The 20530-nt window shown below is 43.6% G+C and overlaps 1 protein-coding gene across 1 annotated transcript in view; it reads right to left on the reverse strand.

Moving 5' to 3' along the window:
* Positions 1-20530, reverse strand: part of LOC138284568 (intermembrane lipid transfer protein VPS13C-like) — a 953192-nt gene that overhangs the window by 698027 nt on the left and 234635 nt on the right. Inside the window, exon 4 of the mRNA XM_069223471.1 lies at positions 5062-5157. Coding sequence (XP_069079572.1) covers positions 5062-5157 — 96 coding nt within the window. The remainder of the gene's footprint in view (positions 1-5061; positions 5158-20530) is intronic.

The raw sequence follows: 20530 nt of genomic DNA on the forward strand, positions 1-20530 counted from the left end.
GGAGATCTTGGTCCTTTTGTGTGCAGGCAGTCTGCTTGAGGCTTTTAGGGGGTTGCTGGTCCTGCAGGATGTGTCGCCTTTTTGTAGCAGGGCTTCAGACCCTGGAGACAAGGCTTTGGGGCTGGGGCAAAGTCAGTTGGTGTCTTCAGTCTTCTCTGCTGAGGGTCAGCTTAGTAGTCCTTCTTTCTTCTGGTCATCTTCTTGAGGTCACCAGGAATCTGACGTGACAGGTTCAGAGGAGCCCTTTAATCCTTGATTTCGGGGTGTTACCGGGGTCAGAGGACAGTGGCCAATGGTTACTGTCCCTGCGGGTGACTACACCCTCCGGTGACCTCTCCTTATGCGGCGGGGTGTTCTGAGACCTAACCCTATTGGTCCCTATCCTCCAAACCAAGATGGTGGATTTTGCAAGGAGGCGGTCACTTCAGTGCTAGACACCTTAGGGTTGGTCCCAGCTGAAGTGGTCACTCCTACTTGCTTTCCCTAATTTTCCCACAAGACTTGCCACCAAAAGTGGGACTTTGCCTAAGGGCCAGGCATCTCCAGTAGCTGTAGTGCCCTGTGGCACTGTAACAAGAGGCCTTTGCCTGTGAGGCTCACCACCAGGTGTTACAGTTCCTGCAGGAGGGAGGCGTTCAGCATCTCCACCCAGGACAGCCTTTGTTTATGGCCACAGAAAACACAAATGCTGTAACCCCACATGGTCCGAAACTCATCTGGAAGTGGCAGGGTGGCATAGACTGGTCAGTCTTGCACTAGAAGTTTGGTTAAAATACAGGGCCCATTTCTAAGATGCCCTCTGGGCGCATTTTTCAATAAATCCAACACTGACATTAGTGTGGGTTTATTGTGCTGAAAAGTTTGATATCAAACTTCCCAGAAGTCAGTGAAGCTATTATGGAGCTCTGGAGTTTGTAATGAGAAACTCCCAGCCCATATACTCAGCACGGCCACACTGCACTTACAATGTTTAGAAATGGACTTAGACACTGTAGGGGTATATTGCTCATGCAACTATGGCCTTACCTGTGGTATGGTGCACCCTACCTTAGGGCTGTCAGGCGTGCTTGAGGGGTGACTTACCTATGCCACAGGCAGCGGTTTGTAGGCATGGCACCCTGAGAGGGGTGTCATTTCGACTTTGTCTTTTTCTCCTCACCAGCACACACAAACTGCAATGGCAGTGTGTATGTGCTTGGTGAGGGGTCCCCCAGGTGGCGTAATACAAGCTGCAGCCATTTAGGGCATTCCCTGGTCACAGGGCGTTTGGTACCAGGGTTACCTTTTACAAGGGACTTAACTGTGTGCCAGGGGTGTGCCACTTGCGGGAACAATGGTACAGTTTTTGGGAAAGAACACTGGTGCTGGGGCCTGTTAGCAGTATCCCAGCACACTCTCAGTCAAGTCCGCATCAATATCACGCAAAAATTGTGTGTGGGGGGGTAACCATGCCAAAAGGGGCACTTTCCTACACTAACACAGCATACGTAAGTCACTCCTCTAGCAGGCCTTACAGCCTTAGTCCAAGGGTTCCCCTTAGAGGTAAGATAGTGGCAAAATTAGAGAATCCTAATGCTCTATTTTGTGGTAGTGTTGTCGAGCAGTAGGCTTATCAGAGGGTAGTGTTAAGCATTTGTTGTACACACACAGGCAATAAATGAGGCACACACACTCAGACAATTCCAGGCCACTAGGTTTTTATATAGAAAAATATATTTTCTTAGTTTATTTTAAGAACCACAGGTTCAAGATTTACAAACAACACTTTAAATGAAAGGTATTTCACTCAGGTATCTTAAGAACTTTGAATTGTCACAATAGCATGTACAGTTTTGGCAAAAATGGCAATAAGCTATTTTAAAAGTGGGCACTGCAAAAATCAACAATTCCTGGGGGAGGTATGTAAATGTTAAGTTCACAGGTAAGTAAAACACTTACAGGGTTCAAAGTTGGGTCCAAGGTAGCCCACCGTTGGGGGTTCAAGGCAATCCCAAAGTTACCACACCAGCAGCTCAGGGCCGGGCAGGTGCAGAGGTCAAAGTGGGGCCCAAAACACATAGGCTTCAGTGGAAATAGGGGTGCCCCGGTTCCAGTCTGCCAGCAGGTAAGTACCTGTGACTTTGGAGGGCAGACCAGGGGGGTTTTGTAGGGCACCGGGGGGGACACAAGCAGGCACAGAAGGTACACCCTCTGCGGCACAGGGGCGGCCAGGTGCAGAGTGCAAACAGGTGTCGGGTTTTCAATAGAGATCAATGGGGTGAACCGGCGGTCTCTTCCACGATGCAGGCAGGCACGGGGGTCTCCTCGGGGTAGCCACCACCTGGGCTAGGCAGAGGCTCGCTCCTGCACTGGAGTTCGGTTCCTTCAGATCCTGGTGGCTGCGGGTGCAGTGTGGTTTCCAGGCGTCGGGTTACTTGAAGCAGGCAGTCGCGGTCAGGGGGAGCCTCTGGATTTCCTCTGCAGGCGTCGCTATGGAGGCCCAGGGGGATCAACTCTGGCTATTCACGGGCTCGCAGTCGCTGGGGAGTCCTCCCTGTAGAGTTAGTTTTCCGCAGGTTGAGCCGGGGGCAGAGTGGAAAGTCTCATGCTTCCGGCGGGAAACGTGTGGTTTTTAAAAGTTGCTTCTTTGTTGCAAAGTTGCAGGTTTGTTGAACAGGGCCCTGTTCTCAGGAGCTTCTTGGTCCTTTTAGATGCAGGGTAGTCCTCTGAGGCTTCAGAGGTCGCTGGACCCTGGGGTATGCGTCGCTGTTGCAGTTTTTCCTGAAGTGGGGAGACAGGCCGGTAGGGCTGGGGCCAAAGCAGTTGTTGTCTCAGTCTTCTCTGCAGGGCTTCAGGTCAGCAGTCCTTCTTCGTCTTCAGGTTGCAGGAATCTAGTTTTCTAGGTTCTGGGGAGCCCCTAAATCCTGAATTTAAGGGTGTGTTTAGGTCTGGGAGGGCAGTAGCCAATGGCTAATGTCCTTGTGGGTGGCTACATCCTCTTTGTGCCTCCTCCCTGAGGTGAGGGGGGCACATCCCTATTCCTATTGGGGGAATCCTCCAAAATCAAGATGGAGGATTTCTAAAGGCAGGGGTCATCTCAGCTCAGGACACCTTGGGGGCTGTCCTGACTGGTGGGTGACTCCTCCTTGTTTTTCTCATGATCTCCCCTGGACTTGCCGCCAAAAGTGGGGGCCTGTGTCCACGGGACAGGCATCTCCACTAGCTGGAGTGCCCTGGGGCATTGTAACACGAAGCCTGAGCCTTTGAGGCTCACTGCTAGGTGTTACAGTTCCTGCAGGGGGTAGGTGTGAAGCACCTCCACCCAGAGCAGGCTTTTGTTTCTGTCCTCAGAGAGCACAAAGGCCCTCACCACATGGGGTCAGAAACTCGTCTCTCAGCAGCAGGCTGGCACAGACCAGTCTGTCCTGCACTGAACAATTGGGTAAAATACAGAGGGTATCTCTAAGATGCCCTCTGTGTGCATTTTTTAATAAATCCAACACTGGCATCAGTGTTGGTTTATTATTCTGAGAAGTTTGATACCAAACTTCCCAGTATTCAGTGTAGCCATTATGGAGCTGTGGAGTTCGTTTTTGACAAACTCCCAGACCATATACTTAATATGGCCACAACTGTACTTACAATGTCTAAGAATAGACTTAAACACTGTAGGGGCATATTGCTCATGCAGCTATGCCCTCACCTGTGGTATAGTGCACCCTGCCTTAGGGCTGTAAGGGCTGCTAGAGGGGTGACTTACCTATGCCACAGGCAGCATTTTGTGTGCATGGCATCCTGAGGGGGGTGCCATGTCGACTTTGCCTTTTCCTCCCCACCAACACACACAATCTGCAATGGCAGTGTGCATGTGTTAGTTGAGGGGTCCCTTAGGGTGGCAAAACATATGCTGAAGCCCTTAGGGACCTTCCCTGGTCACAGGGCCCTTGATACCACTGGTACCTTTTACAAGGGACTTATCTGTGTGCCTGGGGTGTGCCAATTGTGGAAACAATGGTACAATTTAGGTGAAAGAACACTGGTGCTGGGGCCTGGTTAGCAGGGTCCCAGCACACTTCTCAGTCAAGTCAGCATCAGTATCAGGCAAAAAGTGGGGGGTAACTGCAACAGGGAGCCATTTCATTACAGTATTTATTTACAGTTCCTATGTATAAGGTATACCACTTTACCAGGGACATATAAGTAAATGCTATACACCAACCAGGTCTAAGTCAATTTTACCATGTTTTAGGAAGTGAGCACAAGGACTTTAGCACCGATTACCCGCAGTAAAGTGCACAGAGTCCTAAGGCCAACAAAAACAGCTTTAGAAAAATAGGAGGGGTAAAGTCAAAATGTTTGGGGAAGATTATCTTAAGGCTGGCAAGTCTAACATACATAGATGATTTATGCCTGGTCTCAGGGCAACTTGCCTAATACATTTTCTCCTACGTGTATTTTATTTGCCTGAACATACTATGTAGCAGGCCATGCCTCTGTTTGCATACATTGGCACATTGGAAAAAAAAAAAAAAAACTTGCCCTTTTGCCAATACATGCTTTATGGAAATTTGGGGGAAACCCTATTCCCCCATCTTTTGTTAGCCTTGCATAATTCTCTCTACCAGTGTACCATTGTCTTTTTAATCTAAACTCCTAATTTGATTCATTTACCTGCAAACATCCCATCCAGTTGTTTATGTTGATGTAATTCCACATCTTGCCTATGCTCTTCCTTTGGCCAAAAATGCCGATAATTACTTTTCTCGTAACATTCCTTACACTTTATTGTATTATAGGTACATTTTAAATGTCATACTACCGATCAGACTGAAATTCTCTGTACTATACTACTGGGTGTATAATGGACTTTAAAAAGGTCACCTACTGAAATACACTCAACGTTTGTACACAAAATTGACAAATTTTAAACTCACAATATTATTATGGTCAGTGTGTTTTTCAGCAGTACTGTATCGGGTGTGCACAACATATTAATACGTAATTTTTCGCACATCTGCTATTACAAATATATTTAAATGGAAAATGCACCCGGATGCAATTTACACATTAGAAATAACTTACTTGATCCAGGGACAACAAGGATGTATAAGCCTTGAAGAGTGGCAACCACTGCCTCGCCGTATAAATTCTTCCAAGGTATTTTCAGATTAAGTTTATCTAAATAAAAAAATACAACATTAACATTCAGCAGTATTCAACACAACAACACAGATTACTGACAAATGCACTTCACTGGCATCCATCCACGTCATGGTGAATTAGTCTAAGTTATGGAGAGACGTTCACATATTTTGTTACTAGGTACTGAGTTTTGCTATAAAGGCTTTACATTTCAAAAAATACAAATGTATTTGTGAGCTTTTTCAACAGAATATACAAAACACTGGAGCATAGAAAAGGATGCGACTTGACGGGTAGAAAGCTATCTTTTATCAAACCACTCAAGAACTATCATTTTGCGACATAACTTAAAGCTTGAATGCTGATTTCCTAACGACAATAACCTCAAATAAGGCTGACTCATTCTGAAAAGTGCTATTGCAAACCAGCACGTTCTTCCCTGTCCAGGAAGGCCCGTTTTAGATCAAGGCGGGTTGGGCCGATACAATGCAAAGCACTGAAAGGACAAGTCACACTTCAAAACGTATTCATTCATACCCCTTATGGAAACAGATGTGTTCACCTGTACGATGCACTTTCTTACATTTTTTTCTTCAAAACGAAATAATACCTAGTAACATCACTGTCTAAAGCACAAAAAGAAAAAACACATCCCGCCACATACACGTGGCATCAATTTGCTTTCGATATAAATGCTGTTCTTAAAAACATGAACAATTGCACATGATTGTCGTGCAGATAAAGAAAACTGAGGACAATCCACTATACCGAGTAGGAACCTAGGTTAAAGTACGAGAAACAATAATTCAGTAGGGATTCATTTCCCAATATTTACAATGTAATCTTCAGGTGTATATATGTCAAAATATTCCAGGTAGCACACTGAACACTTTAGCTATAAAAATAAAGCATATCTTATAAATACTTAAGAAGATGCAAACCAAAGAAGGTGCTAGGTTCCGAGCCATATAATAACAATTTACTAAGGGCAAGTAAGCCAGATTGAGTTCTAAAATATAAGAAATAATTCCTTGACAATACAATGAAGACCGAGTCTGTTTGGTGGGATGTTCACATTTCGCCCCCTTTGATGAGTTATAAGGTCATCATTAGGCAGGGTAAAGTTAAGGGGCGCCCGGACAAGAAAAATAATACAAGAAACCGTCCTTAAACAGGCTGCAGACCATGACTTTTGGGAGAGTCTACACCAAAAAAATGTTTTCATACTTTGCAGGAAGAGCGGTCTTATATGCAAAAAAATAATGAGAGATTCATAAGGGGGCCAAATCCTAACAGTAAGATTACTGTCAAAGAACATTTAAAATTGTTTTTTTTATAACAAAATACTAAAATAGTGACCGAGGGGTGACAATGCCACTGTTTGTACATGGTATCTTTAGGAACCTCACTCTTTTTCACATTGTCAAGAAATGAATCTTTGTATCTGTATGGAAGTACCCAGACAAGATAACTTGACCTTAGTACATTATTAGGGTACATAAACAAAGTTGCATTGTGTCATCACACATTTGACTGTGTATACTTCAGGGCACCTAGCACTCTGATTTGCCTAGTGTAGGGAGCTGGCTCTGTATATATTATATCAAAATGAGATATAGTGTGCACAGAGTCCAGGGGTTCCCGAAGAGGCTTGACAGAGGCGATAATAGTAATGCTCGGTTTGTGGCAGTTTGGTCGAGCAGTTAGGCTTATCAGAGGGTAGTGTTAAGCATTAGTTGTACAAACACAAGCAATAAGTGAAAACACACACTCAATAACTTACCTCCAGGCCAATAGGTTTCTATACAGAAAAATATTTTGTTAATTTATTCTTAGAACCACAAGATTCACTTAGCAGGTAAGTACATCAAATGAAATGGACTTTGCATAGTAATACTTAGGACTTTGAGTAGATTCAATACTGTACACAGATTTCTTTAAAATGTCAAAAACCTATTTTAAAAGTGGACACTGCAATTTTCAAAAGTTCCTGGGGGAGGTAGGAAAAGTACAATTTCTGAGGTAAGTACCACATTTACAGGTTCAGTCTCTGGGGCATAGGTATCCCACTGCTGGGGGTTCAAGGCAACCCCTAACACCCAGGACCAGCAACACAGGGCTGCTCAGGTACAGAGGTCAAACAGGAGCCAGAATAATGTGGGCGCCTATGGAGACGAGGGGGTACTCCGGTTCCAGTCTGCTTGCAGTCAAGTACCCGCATTGTCGGGGGCAGACCAGGGGGATTTGGAGGAGTCCCAAGTAGGCACAAAAACCTCACCCTCCGGGGGCAGGTGCAGGGTGCAAACAGGGCATCAGGTTCTCAATAGAACTCTATGGAGGGACCCAGGGGTCACTTAGGCGCTGCAGGCAGGGCACAGGGGGACCTCTCGGGCAAGCCACCGGCTGGGCTAGGGTGAGGGCCGCTTGTTGATCGTTGCTTCACCAGTAGACAGTTTCTCACTGGCCCGGGGGCTGCGGGTGCAGTGCTTCTCCAGGCGTCGGATATCTCCGTCCCGGGCAGTCGCGGTTAGGGAGGTCCTTGGGATTCCCCCTGCAGGCGTCATCGTAGGGGTGCAGAGAGGTCAGCCCAGGATGGACAAGTCGTTGGAGCCGCCTGGGGGGTCCTCTCTGGATAGTTGGTTTCTCTGAACATGGGCTGGGGGCGTCGGGTGCAGAGCAGTTGGACTCACGTTTCTGGAGTGAGGTGAGAGTCCCTTTAAAGTTGGTCTCCTGGTCTTTTCTTTAGACAGGGCCACTGTCCACTGGAGTTTTCCTGGTCCTCGGTGAGGCAGGCAGTTCCCTGGAGGCCTTTCCCGTGTCGCTGGTCCGGCAGGACGCGTTGCTTCTTCTCTTTCAGCTTCTTGATGTAGGAGACAGGCCGGTAGGCTTGGGGCCGAGTCAGTTGGTGTCTCCTCTTCTCTGCGGGGTTTTCAGCTCAGCAATCCTCCTTTCTTGAGATCAGCAGGAATCTGGAGAGCTGGGTTCAGGGTCGACCCTAAATACTAAACTTGGGGGTGTGTTAGGGTCAGAGGGCAGTAGTCAATAGATACTGTCCCTGAGGGTGGCTACACCCTCCTGGTGCCCACTCCCTCTGGGGAGGGGGGCAGATCCCTATTGGTCCTAATCCTCCAAAGCAAGATAGAGGATTTCTCAAGGAGGGGTTCACTTCAGCTCTGGACACCTTAGAGGTGGCCCTGGCTGAAGGGGTGACTTCTACTTGTTTTTCTCATTATCCCTCTGGACTTTCCGCCAAAAGTGGGGGCTCATCCGGTTGGGCATCTCCACTAGCTGGAGTGCCTTAGGGCACTGCAACACCACGCTTGAGCCTTTGAGGCTCACCGCCAGATGCTACAGTTCCTGCAGGGAGAGGTGTGAAGCATCTCCACCCAGGAAAGGCTTTGTTTCTGACCACAGAGTGCACAAAGGAGGCACTCACCCCATGTGGCCAGAAACTCGTCTAGAAGTGGCAGGCTGGCACTGACCGGTCAGCCTTGCACTAGCAGTTGGGCTAGCATACAGGGGGCATCTCTAAGATGCCCTCTGTGTGCATTTTTCAATAAATCCCACACTGGCATCAGTGTGGATTTATTGTGCTGAGAGGTTTGATACCAAACTTCCCAGTATTCAGTGTAGCCATTATGGTGCTGTGGAGTTTGTAATCACAGACTCCCAGACCATATACTCAGAATGGCTACCTAGCACTTACAATGTGTAAGAATTGACAGACACTGTAGGGGCATAGTGCTCATGCAGCTATGCCCTCACCTGTGGTATAGTGCACCCTGCCTTAGGGTTGTAAGGCCTGCTAGAGGGGTGACTTACCCATGCCACAGGCAGTGGTTTGTGGGCATGGCACTCTGAGGGGAGTGCCATGTCGACTGCCTTCTCTCCACTGACACACACAAGCTGCAAAGCAGTGTGCATGTACTGAGTGAGGGGTCCTTGAGGGTGGCATAATACATTCTGCAGCCCTTAGGGACGTTCCCTGGCCAAAGGGCCCTTGGTACCAGGGGTACCTTTTAGAAGGGACCTAACTGTGTGCCAGGGCTGTGCCAATTATGGAAACAAAGGTACAGTTTTAGGGAAAGAACAGTGGTGCTGGGGCCTGGTTAGCAGGGTCCCGGCACACTTCTAATCAAAGCTGGCATCAACACTATGCTAAAAGTGGGGGGTGACCATGCCAACAGTGCCATTTTGCTACACCTTGTCTTAAGGATCTTTAATAAATACTTTATTTCAAGGTTGAACTGTACTGTATGTAGCACTGGAAGTTTTGGACCTGCTCTACCAAAGATTATATTGCATATTTTAGGAAATGAGTCCCTGGTGAACCATTGTTTCATAAAATAATATAATATTTTCAGTCATGGCCGGCGGCTCAGCATAGTGGCAGGGCACGGGCAAGCAAAACAAAAATACAAAAAACAAATATATATACATTTTTTTAAATCTACTTACCTAGTCTCTGCGCTGCTGCTGTTGCACTCAAGGGACAGGCTCCCCATAGCCTGCCCTGCACCAATCATGATGCTGCTGGGCGCTCCAATGCAGACTGTGCGCATGTGTGTTTGGTTGGCCGGAGACGGCTGGCCAAACATATGTGCGCACTGAGGGGAGTGCTCTGTGCACTCCCCCCACTGATTGTCATCACTATGGCCCAGCCCCTTTAGAAATAAAACATTTATTCTCATTTTGTGTTGAAAGGTTTGCAGCTCCTGCTGCTGCTGGCGGGGTGTGGCGACGCTCCTCCACTTAACAGAGGAGCCACCCTTGATTATTTTATCAGGATAGTACAAGGTAATTTCCAGCAGTAGGTGTAAAAAAGATATAGAAACCCTTTTTTAGATCGAATGAGTTCATGGGACAACAGGTTTACTTGAGTACTAGGGCAGTTGGTTTTTCCTGAGCTCAAGTCGCATTAATTGGAGATTGTTAGACACTGGGTATGCACCTTGTCCAAGTAGGGAACTAAAGTCCTAGTCAGAATAAGTCAGATACATACCCTAAGTTAACCTGTGCTCACCCTCTGGTAGCTAGGCACAGCGCAGTCAGGCTTAACTTAAGAGGCGATGTGCAGCACACAAACAGGCACAACATGAAAGCACCACAAAAAGACTCCACACCAGTGTAGATAAATAGACAATATTTTCTGAATAGCATAACAACAACAAAAACAAATATCCAATCAGTAGATGTCGGGATATTAATTTTTAAAGTATAAATGTGAAAACAGTGCTTAAAAGTCACTAGTGGTTCACTAGTGGTCAAAAGATTACTTGAAGTCGCAAGGGACCATGAGTCCTAAGGCCAACAAAAAGATACAACAAAAACAGGAGGTAAAAGACAAAATGTCTGAGGGAAGATCACTAGTGTCCTGTAGTCACAGTACTACTGCACCCAAACGGGTTAACCAAATACTCCTCTACAGGGTAGCAGACAGAGCAGCCCAAGGCTTTCTCAAGAAGGTGAGGTAGCTTAGGCTTTCAGATACTGTTTAGACTGCAATACCAGTTAATACGATTAATGTCCAACAGTTCTCTACATTTTAAATGAAAACTGCTTTATGACATGAAAAACTTAAAATACATAAAACTAAGATACACCGAAACAAACTGAAGTCTCTACAGCCCTCTGGGCCACAGTTCTGACCCAAGCAATATTACAGCACCTGAATGCTAAGGACTATAAAAAACACAGTTAAAACTGCATTATAAAGGCAATGGTGCACAGGGTTACTCTTCAAAGCTAGAGTATTGGTACCAATATTGCAGTGATTTGGTTTTAGCAGTGGATATGAGGTCAAAGGTTCCTCGTCTGCCTACTTTCCCACCATTCAAGGCAACATAAGTGCCCACCCTATTTGACAACTCTGCCCTACTATCAAGTCAGACATGGCCTACCCCGCCAACACCAAGGCCATCCTTTGTGATACTGTCTGGGAGGAATACACACACCCCAACTGCCATCTGCACCTAGGCATGTGACTCAGGAACAGGCAACAAATGGGTAGGCAAGAAAATGTCAACTTTCTAAAAGTAGCATTTTTAGAACTGTGACTTAAAATAGGCCCTTTCTATTTAGAGGGTTTTTCATTACAATTCCTGAGATACCAAACATGGCTTTCACTTTTCTATCTGCTCCCAACCAATCAAAACTTATCACTCATGAAATGTGATAAGGTAACCCAATGTTTTCTTATGGGCGAGGTAGGCCTCTGAGCAATGAGAAATTAATTTAGGAGTTGGTCACTACCAGGACATACAAACTTATTGGTACATCTCCAATTTTCTAAATATAATGCAGTCTGTTCTATGGGCTGTTCAGGGCCTATACTAGTAGGATTAAAAATGGAGGTTAAGATGCGGGCAGAAGGTTTATTTTGCCACGTCGAAATGGCAGTTTAAAACTGTACATACAGGCTGCAGTGGTTGGCCTGAGGCATGGTTGAAGGACTACTTAAGTAGATGGCACAATCAGTACTGGAGGTGGGCTAGTAGCATTTAGTTTACATGGCCTAGGCACTTATAGTTCCACTTTAATAGGGATGTATAAGCACATGAACTGTGCCAATTAGGTGCAAGCTAATTTCACCATGTTTAAAGGAGATAACACAAGCACTTTAGCACTAGTTAACAGTGGTAAAGTGTGCAGAGTCCTATGGCCAACGAAAACAAATTCAGCAGAACAGGAGTGAAAGCAAAAAATTGGAGGGGGAAGACCACCCTAAGACGGACAAGTCTAACATGCAGCAAGTTTCCTTATCTCGTACAGCTGTGTGCAGTCTCCTGCTCTCCTTGTATGTCAAAGTGCCAACTACCTCCATAAGACTAACAGATAGTAAATTCTCTGCTGGGATGCAACCTAAAGAGCCGAGCCATTTCTTTTCGACAGAATTTCCAATTCCTTTCAAAGGTAATTCGTCACAGAGACGACTTCTCAGGTCCAAACTCTGTACCAGGGTCAGATAGAACGGCAATCCAGCCCTCCTGAATTCCAGGACTAGATCCCGGCTTCCTCAACTACCTTGGTCTGTGTCTGGTAAGAAAAGTATAACAGCCTTAAACAAACAACTGGCTGATGAGGCCAAACTAATCATTTCCTGACTGACATTCAGATCCAATCAGCGGGATCTGCTACTTTTCTATCCTGTGTCCACCGCAATTACCCAAACCCTTTTAGCTTCTACAGGGAATAGGGAGGGGCACCAGGGGGCTGGAATACCCTGCAGAACAGATATCAGCTCAGCTCTCATTAAGCAAAATGACTTTCTGTCCTCGCTCAAAGAAACCACCGGTTCTTAAAACACATCACAGATAGGACATAGGTAAAAAATAATTCTGGTAACCGGGACTGCACAGAGGGAGCAGGAAGGCAAATCCCCTACACGGTACATAGGTACAGGTGCCTCTCAGTATAGATGCTTGCACCCCTGACTTCAGAACCAAACTCTAGGACTTCAATCGATGTAAATAGTGAAACCCTCAGTGGACACGCATGATTGTCATGTTTACAAGACAGATCAAGAAAAGTACAAATTTACAGTGACTTGTCAGGAGATCAACATAGGGCAGGAAAGTACACTCTCTATATCCATGCAGAAGACCTCTCGCCCCAACAGTACATCTGGTACATACTGGTGCAAAGAAAAGGTTGTTCAGGTTTTAAATTACTGTAACCTGAAAGAGACAATTTAAACACACAGGGATGACTAAAATATTAAAAGGGATAAAGAATGAAAATAAAATCGGCAAAGCAAAGTATTGGTCCTCCAGTCCTGCTACTGAAGCATAATTCATTTTAGGAAGTTGTGCACGCATAATCAGTAACAATGCCATCTCTTATGGGGGAAGACAGCCAATAAATGAACTGGGCTCACCCACTGCCACATACTATAAAGTGTGTTAGCACAATGTGTATGAACGTTGAAAAGACAATTGATAGAAAGGGCTAATTCAAGGCTTCTATGTTTATGTATTTTTTATTTGTGATTTTTGAAACTGCATCAGGCAGGCAAAAAGCTAAACCTGGCTTTAACTCTACTCTTCTAGCTTTACCTAATATGTTTGAGATACTATCTTTTCCAATGAGTGTTGTCAGGTTAGAGTGGTAACCTGCACAGACTGAAAGTCTTGGGAATTCGATGTGGCATGTATTTTTTTCCAGTCAGTCAAATGGTACATGCACGTAGTTATTCTTTGGATCCTCTTCCACAGCTGATGCGACCTACACAGTTGACCACATATTCAAACCAACAGAAGCGGTCAGATTGATTTTTGAATCCTAGCATATGCCCTGCGATTAATGTCCATACAATACTAGGTTATGAAAATTAGCACAGAAGCCCTCAAACAGCCTTGCAAACTTCAAACATAGTAATGTTACTGAGCGCAGTATTAGAGTTTCTTCTGGGCATGTGTTTATTAGCAAAATCAAATCACTGATAATTTATCGAGGTATGGCATCCTTAATGGCATCTGAACAAAACATTCTGGCCCAAAAACAAGCTTTCACAAAGCTAGTAATGTCTGGCCTTGTCAAACCTAGAATGTTATTTTATTGCTTTGCATGCACAGGTATTAGAGTCCATTAGAAGCTAAAAAGTAAAAAAACAAAACACAGTTAAGAGTGGATAGCAGATGTTTGCAAAAATTAAAGTAAAAAATAGTCAGTAGCACAAATAAATATCAAAAACCAGGAAAGAAGAAACTGGCCGACTAGTCCTGTAACTATAGTTGACTGCTTTAGGCAGATGTGCACAAGCAAAATAAAGTTGCTCACAGTAAATAGAGACAATGGATGAAGTAGGCTGACCCACTGCCCCATTGGTTGGCAGAAGCAAAATATCACTTCAGATGTCTGTCAAATATATGAGAGAGAAGACAAAGAGAAAAGAGGGGGAGAGAGAGCAAGAGAGAGAGAGAGAGAGAGAATGTGTGTGTATGTGTGTGTGTATATGTGTTTGTATATGTCTATAAGATGTGTCAAACAACCCCTAAGTTAGTAAGGACCTAGTTTCCAAAGGAAAATTGTTTATTGTTTTGCTAATAAAACTTTGGCCAGCTTGACGAATCTTCACAACATTTTCAAAACTAGTTTGCCACTCACTTCAGCTTCTGTCTGAAAAAAGTAATGGTGATATGTCAAGTGGGGGCTGAACAGAAGGAGGGGTGAAAAATAAAAGTATTTTTTCCATGCAATTTCCCACAGGGATTTTAGATAAGACTACAGCCCGAACCACTGAACAAAATTACACTAAATTTAGCAGAAAGCTATATCTTGCTCCAGAAAGATCTCTTTTTTGTAATTTGCTGTAAATCTGTTCAGTAGTTTTGGAGTTACTGAAGAAAAAAGATTTATATATATCTAGAGATACCGATCCACTGTGGCGTATCTGCGGATCCATGTGCCAATTGCAATTCTGTGATTGGCTGAATGCAACCGGACAGGAAAGGTGCGTCACTATTTTGTGTATCAGGACTCAGTTCTTGGGGGATACAGGGGAATAAAACATAAAAATGATAGAAGGGGTCAGTCAGGGTAGAGGTATCCTGACCCCCATGGGACTGACGGCGGGGTCTCTGAAGGACCTCTCAAGGTCGTGAAATTACCCAAATATGTTTTTTTTGGGGGGGTACGCAAGGATCCACGGACCCTCCACGGCACTCCCAACCCCATGCAACCCCATGATCTGTGGATCCAGACCGCAATTTAAAAAAACACACACACAGACCTCAGACAGTAGCTCACAGACCCACACTCCCACTCAGAGCCACTCATAGACCCACAATCCATTTGCACACCCACTCACTGACCCACAAAGCCACACCCACCCACACAACAACTCACAGACCCACAAAACCACTCACAAAGAGCCACTCACACACCCACTTACACATCCACACAACCACACCCGTACAGCCACTCACACACACTGTCTGACCTACATAACCACTCACACCCACTCACAGACCCACATAGCCACGCACACACCCATACAACTACTCACACATCCATACAGATACACACACCCACTCACAGACCTACAAAACTACTCAAACACTCTCATACACCGAAAAGGCCACTCACAGACACTCATAGTCACTCACAAATCCAGTCATACACTCAGTCACACAACCACATCATCACTTACACCCCCAATTAAAGGCCCGTAGCAGAGGGTTAGGTGCATGTGGGGAGGTTGGCCACAGTAAGGCCCTTTAGCCAACCTCACTGCCATACATGGTTGAAGCCCATTCGCAGTGTGAGGTAGGCTGCAGCCAAGGGTTGGCAGCATAGCCTAGCCAACGACCAGGCCCTGCAGTCATCCCCCTGCCGCACACAGCCAAAGGCTGTGCATGACAGCAGTTGGATTAACGTAGTTTTTAACTATGTTAAAAAAAAAAAAAAAAAGACATTCCTTGGAAAAATACAAGGATTGCAGGGATAGTTAAACTGATTTTACAGACAAAAAAGCACAATAGAAATTCAGCAATTATAGTTATTGTTATCTCAAGAATTTATAACTCACACCCTAAGGTGTCAATAACTCGCACCCTCCCCATGCACTGCTAAGTACCCCACATATTACATCAGCTGTGACATCCTCTATGACATCATTGCTAACATCACTGCAACATTTGTCATAAAATTATTGATGAGAAAACTCGGCCTGGCGGGAGCCCGAGTAATATTTTCTTGAGATACCTATAACTGCTGAATTTCTATGGTTTTATGAGTGTAAAATCTGATACTAACTAGAACAGCCCTGTAACCTTTGGTTTGTAGTGAATATATATATGTATATAACAAAGTAGTACTATTTCAGGCTTAGAGTGCCACAGTAATTATGCAAAAAAAGGAAGGAAGGCTGGGCTTCTGGTAGAGAGCAGTTCTTTTATATGGAACACTCTGCAACACACCAACATGCTAAAACTGCTTAAACACACCACAAAAAAACAGACATTTGAGATGAGCAGTTTTAGATTGTTGCTGGTGTAGTAAAGTCCTGAATAGAACGGTCTTTAGTGGCAAACATACGGATGCAAGACTGTGCTGTTCAATGTCATTAGAGGCCATGTAAGGTGCCTCACATCGTGTCACCGAATACTTTGTCTCACCCAGTTAACCGCCTGTATACTTCAAGGTTCAACAACACTGTCCTCAAATTTCTGCATGTAGGAATGTTTTTGTTTGCCTTCTGCATTTTGCCCAACACGTCACAGATCATAGATTGTGTTCTAAGGGTAGCTGGGAGCCCCATGTCCTCTTTGTGGTACGTGATCAGACATAGTCTTTCAATAAACAGCATTTTATATGCTGAGATTAATGTTTTTGTTTGAATATCGGTGTGGGATGGATGTTTCCAGTGTCAGGGAGCAGCAAATGGACTATGGTGAACTAGAAGCATTTATTCATTTTCTTTATTTTTATTCAAAATTATTTTTGTGGAAAGACAAGGATATATTTTGTGAATGCAACCTTGACAGATCTTGAAAGAAGTCTATTATTTTTAGGTCTGGCTTAACAGTGCAGCTATCACCTGAAATTATGTGAATAACAGAACAAGACCTTTAAGAACCACTATTAGAGAGGACTTTGGTACCCCCTACATGTTGACTCCCTTAAATACAGCATTGGTTGAGCAGACATTTAATGCTCCCACTAAAAATGAGTGCTTGTATTACACTTTATGCCCTGGTGGAAAGCTTATGCTCAACACAGAAGGCAGGAATTGGTTATTAATTTAAGCCATTTGTTAGATATCATAGGTCTGATTTGCTATTATGAAAAGCTACAAAGGCAGTATGACTTATTATGAAAAGCATCTGTTAACATAACCACAGCTGTAACAGTGATTTGTCTCCATTGTGGTAAATTCTGTATACAGGTATTTTGTCACATGGAATGTCATGGATTACAGTGGTAGGCAAGGATTTTGCTGTTCTTACCCTCTCTGATGAACCTTTAGGGAAGAAGACTTACACTGTGAGAATCGGTGTTATGCTCACTTATGAGAGGTGTTTATTGTTTTATCTATTGTAATTGTGTGCATATTTGTTATTTTATGACTTTATGCAAATGGTTGTCATGTGGATCTGTGTAGGCCTAAACTGGTTATGGCGACAAGTTAATGATAAAGGCTATAGCCCTGACTGGTTCTTTGGGAAAAGTTAAGTAAATGCCATGGGTCTGAACTGTTTTTATGAAGAGCTGAAAGAAAGACAATACAGCCAATTTGTTTATAAAGCAAAATTCAAAAACACATGTCAAAGGTAATATAGCTTTATGGGTGGATTGTTCATACGCTGTGGTAATGTTTGTATACAATTATGTATGTATATAGAATCTCTGACTGTGTTTGTAGGAAAGGGCTTTTATGTTGTTTACCCTCTGTAACAGGCCCATCATCGGGCAGACTGTTTGTACTATGAGAATTTCTTCAGGCCTTCATAGAAGGTGGTGTATATTATTTTGGCTGTTGTAATTTTGTACATATATTGAATTTTACGGCTGTAAAACTGAAGGTTGATTTGCGGAACAGCATAGGCTCAACACAACAGGACAATGTTTTTTCATGATTACAAGTCAATGATAAAGGCTACAGGGCTGTTTAGTGCATTAGGAAAAGATAAGTCAGATGACACAGCTCTGTTTTGTTTTGAAAAGCTACAAAAAAAGCTATTTGGGCGACTAAATTAGAGTGAAAACATATCTTAAAGCCAACAGGCCTTTAAAGGTTGATTGCTATGACAATGTTTGTAGACAGTTAATTTGTCATATAATCTCAAAGTTTACCATAGCAGGCAAGGGTGCTGCCATTGGGTAACCCATCTAAAAAAAAAACCCTGAGAGTAAAAGATTTGCATTATGATAATCCTTATTATGCTCCCTTGGGTGGACCTGTATATTAATTCACCTTTTTAATTGTGCACATGTGTGTAACTTTAGGACTATTGCCTTGTGGGAAAGGGTAGACTAAAAACTGAATTTAGTAATCTAATTTTTTTGACAAGCCAATGACAAAGGCTACACACCTAACTGGTTCACATGGGATAAGTTATGTACTATGTCATAGGTCTGATCGGACTATAATCAAACGTTACAACAAAAGAAAAAGAAAAAAAAAAAAAAAAAAAAAAGGAGTAGGGCAAACTCATGTTTTAGTGACAGTCATGTGTTGGAGCCAATAGTCCTTTAACGATGGAAAGGTGTAAATTGGCTAGTAAGATCATTTTGCTACAGGGAGAATACTATGGTAAGAGATTTTGCCTAGGCCTCACTATATGACAAGCCTTCGGGGAAGAAGATTTTCACTGTGATAATCGCCGTTATACAATTTTAAGAGGGGTTCTATATGTTTTTTGCCAATTGTTATTTTGCACATATTTGTAACTTAATGGCTATGTCTGGTGGTTGTCTTATGCTCAACACATTAGGCCAGTATTCATTATGGTGAAAGGCCATTATTAAAGGCTGCAGACCTTATTGAATAATTGGAAAATGTTAAGTCACATGACCTGTGTCTGTTCTGTTTACCTGTATACCTTGTATGGTGAAAAACACATGCTAACAACAGCTGCCTTTAAGGGTTGATTGTTATTACATGTGTTAAAAACTGCAAACAGTAGTTTTGCTACATGAAATCTGAGATTTCTGTAGTAGGCAAGGGCTTTGGGGACAGATGTACAAAGACAGGATTTGCAAAAAGAGGTCACAAATTGCGCACTGACTATTTGCAATCCTATGGTATTTTATGAACCGATCTATGTACTAATAAGTCAATTCACAAAATAGCGAATGGAAATGGGTCGCAATTTAATGTACCTCATGACTTAATAAGGTAGGGCACAAATTGCAACCCACTACGATTTTCTGCCATCACAGTGATGGTGGCCTGCTGGGGTCCGCAGACCACCATGTCTGTGACTACTTTTAAATAATGCATGCGTTTTAAATGCAGCCTGTTTTCCTTCAAGGAAAACTGGATGGTTTTTACAAAAGGTTTTTAAAACTGTACTATGCACCACTGCCTACTCCCAAAAATGTTTTTTGACCATTCACAAAGAGAAGAGATCCATTATGGACCCCTCCTCATTTGTGATTGGTTACCACTACCTTTCAGTAGTGGGTAAAATACTAATGTTCTGTGGCTGGATTTTGGTCACAAAACATTAATACATACCATAAGGAATCACCATGTGGAAGGGACGCCCTAAACATCCTCCTTCACATAGTGATTCCTAATGGTTTCCTAAACTTATTTAGCAATTGGCAAGATGTTACTATATAGCTAAATAGGTTTAGTACATTAAAAAAACACATTTTTGTCACAAACCCTGTGATTTACTGAATTACACGGTTTGCGCCCTGAAACAGCATTTGAACAGGTGATCCCCGTTTGTTACCCCCCCACAAGTCCTAGGATTACATTTGCATTCTTGATTCCATCATATGACTCTAGAGAAGTTGCATTGTGTTGTGCATATAATATAGTGGTGTGTGTATTAAAGTTATTTATTATGTATGGCTGTTAGCTTTAGATGGCTGCCTGACTCTACATAGAGGGTTCAGACAACGTCAGACATCGGCTCAACTAAATATTTCTCTATTCATTATTTATTTACAGTTTTCTGTAGTGCCAATTAACTAGGTAGGTGTAAGCAGCTTTACATAACTACCTAGGAAGCCTCAATATCAAATACGAAAAATACTGAGTACAGAATAGCTAATAAGAATTGAGAGGAGAGAATGATGAGCTCATGCTGAATCTAGCAGGGACCGAAGAGGTGCCTGAAAGTAGGGGTTGGAGGGATTGTTTGATGTGAACGCAGAATAGGTGAGTTTTTAGAAATTTCCTGAAGGTAAATCAGATTGGGGTCTGGAGAAAGGAGGAAAGGAGTTCCAGAATATGGCTGCAGGTCCAGAGAAAGACTGTCTTAGTGCTAGTTAGTTGTTAAGGTAGGATTTTCCAAAAGTAGAGAATGAGTGTAACAAAGTCCTCTCTCACCACCAAAGATAGTGAGGGGAGCAGGGAGGCAAGGAGAGGGCTGGAGCTGGATGGCCTTGTGGATGATGCATCTGATTTTGAAATTAACTCTGGAGTGACAGGGAGCCAATGGAGTTCCCTGAGGACTAGAGTCAAATTTCCTAGAGAAGGCAACCAGTAGAGCAAGTTGCATGGAAAACCACTTTGATGGTGGCAAGAAGTCAAAGTGATCCTCAAAAACGGTATTGCCATAGTCAAGATGGGAGGTGATTAGGCTGTGGGCCGCAGTTGTAAGATCCCTGGTGGTCAGTAGATGATGTATTTTTTCAGGGCATGAATGAAGCTACAAGCTGAATGAGTTAGTTTATTGATGTGCGGGATAAGGGACATGTAAATGTTGGTGAAGAAACCAAGGGATTTTAA

The sequence above is a fragment of the Pleurodeles waltl genome, chromosome 3_1 (assembly GCF_031143425.1).
Source record: "Pleurodeles waltl isolate 20211129_DDA chromosome 3_1, aPleWal1.hap1.20221129, whole genome shotgun sequence".
Taxonomy (NCBI): domain Eukaryota; kingdom Metazoa; phylum Chordata; class Amphibia; order Caudata; family Salamandridae; genus Pleurodeles; species Pleurodeles waltl.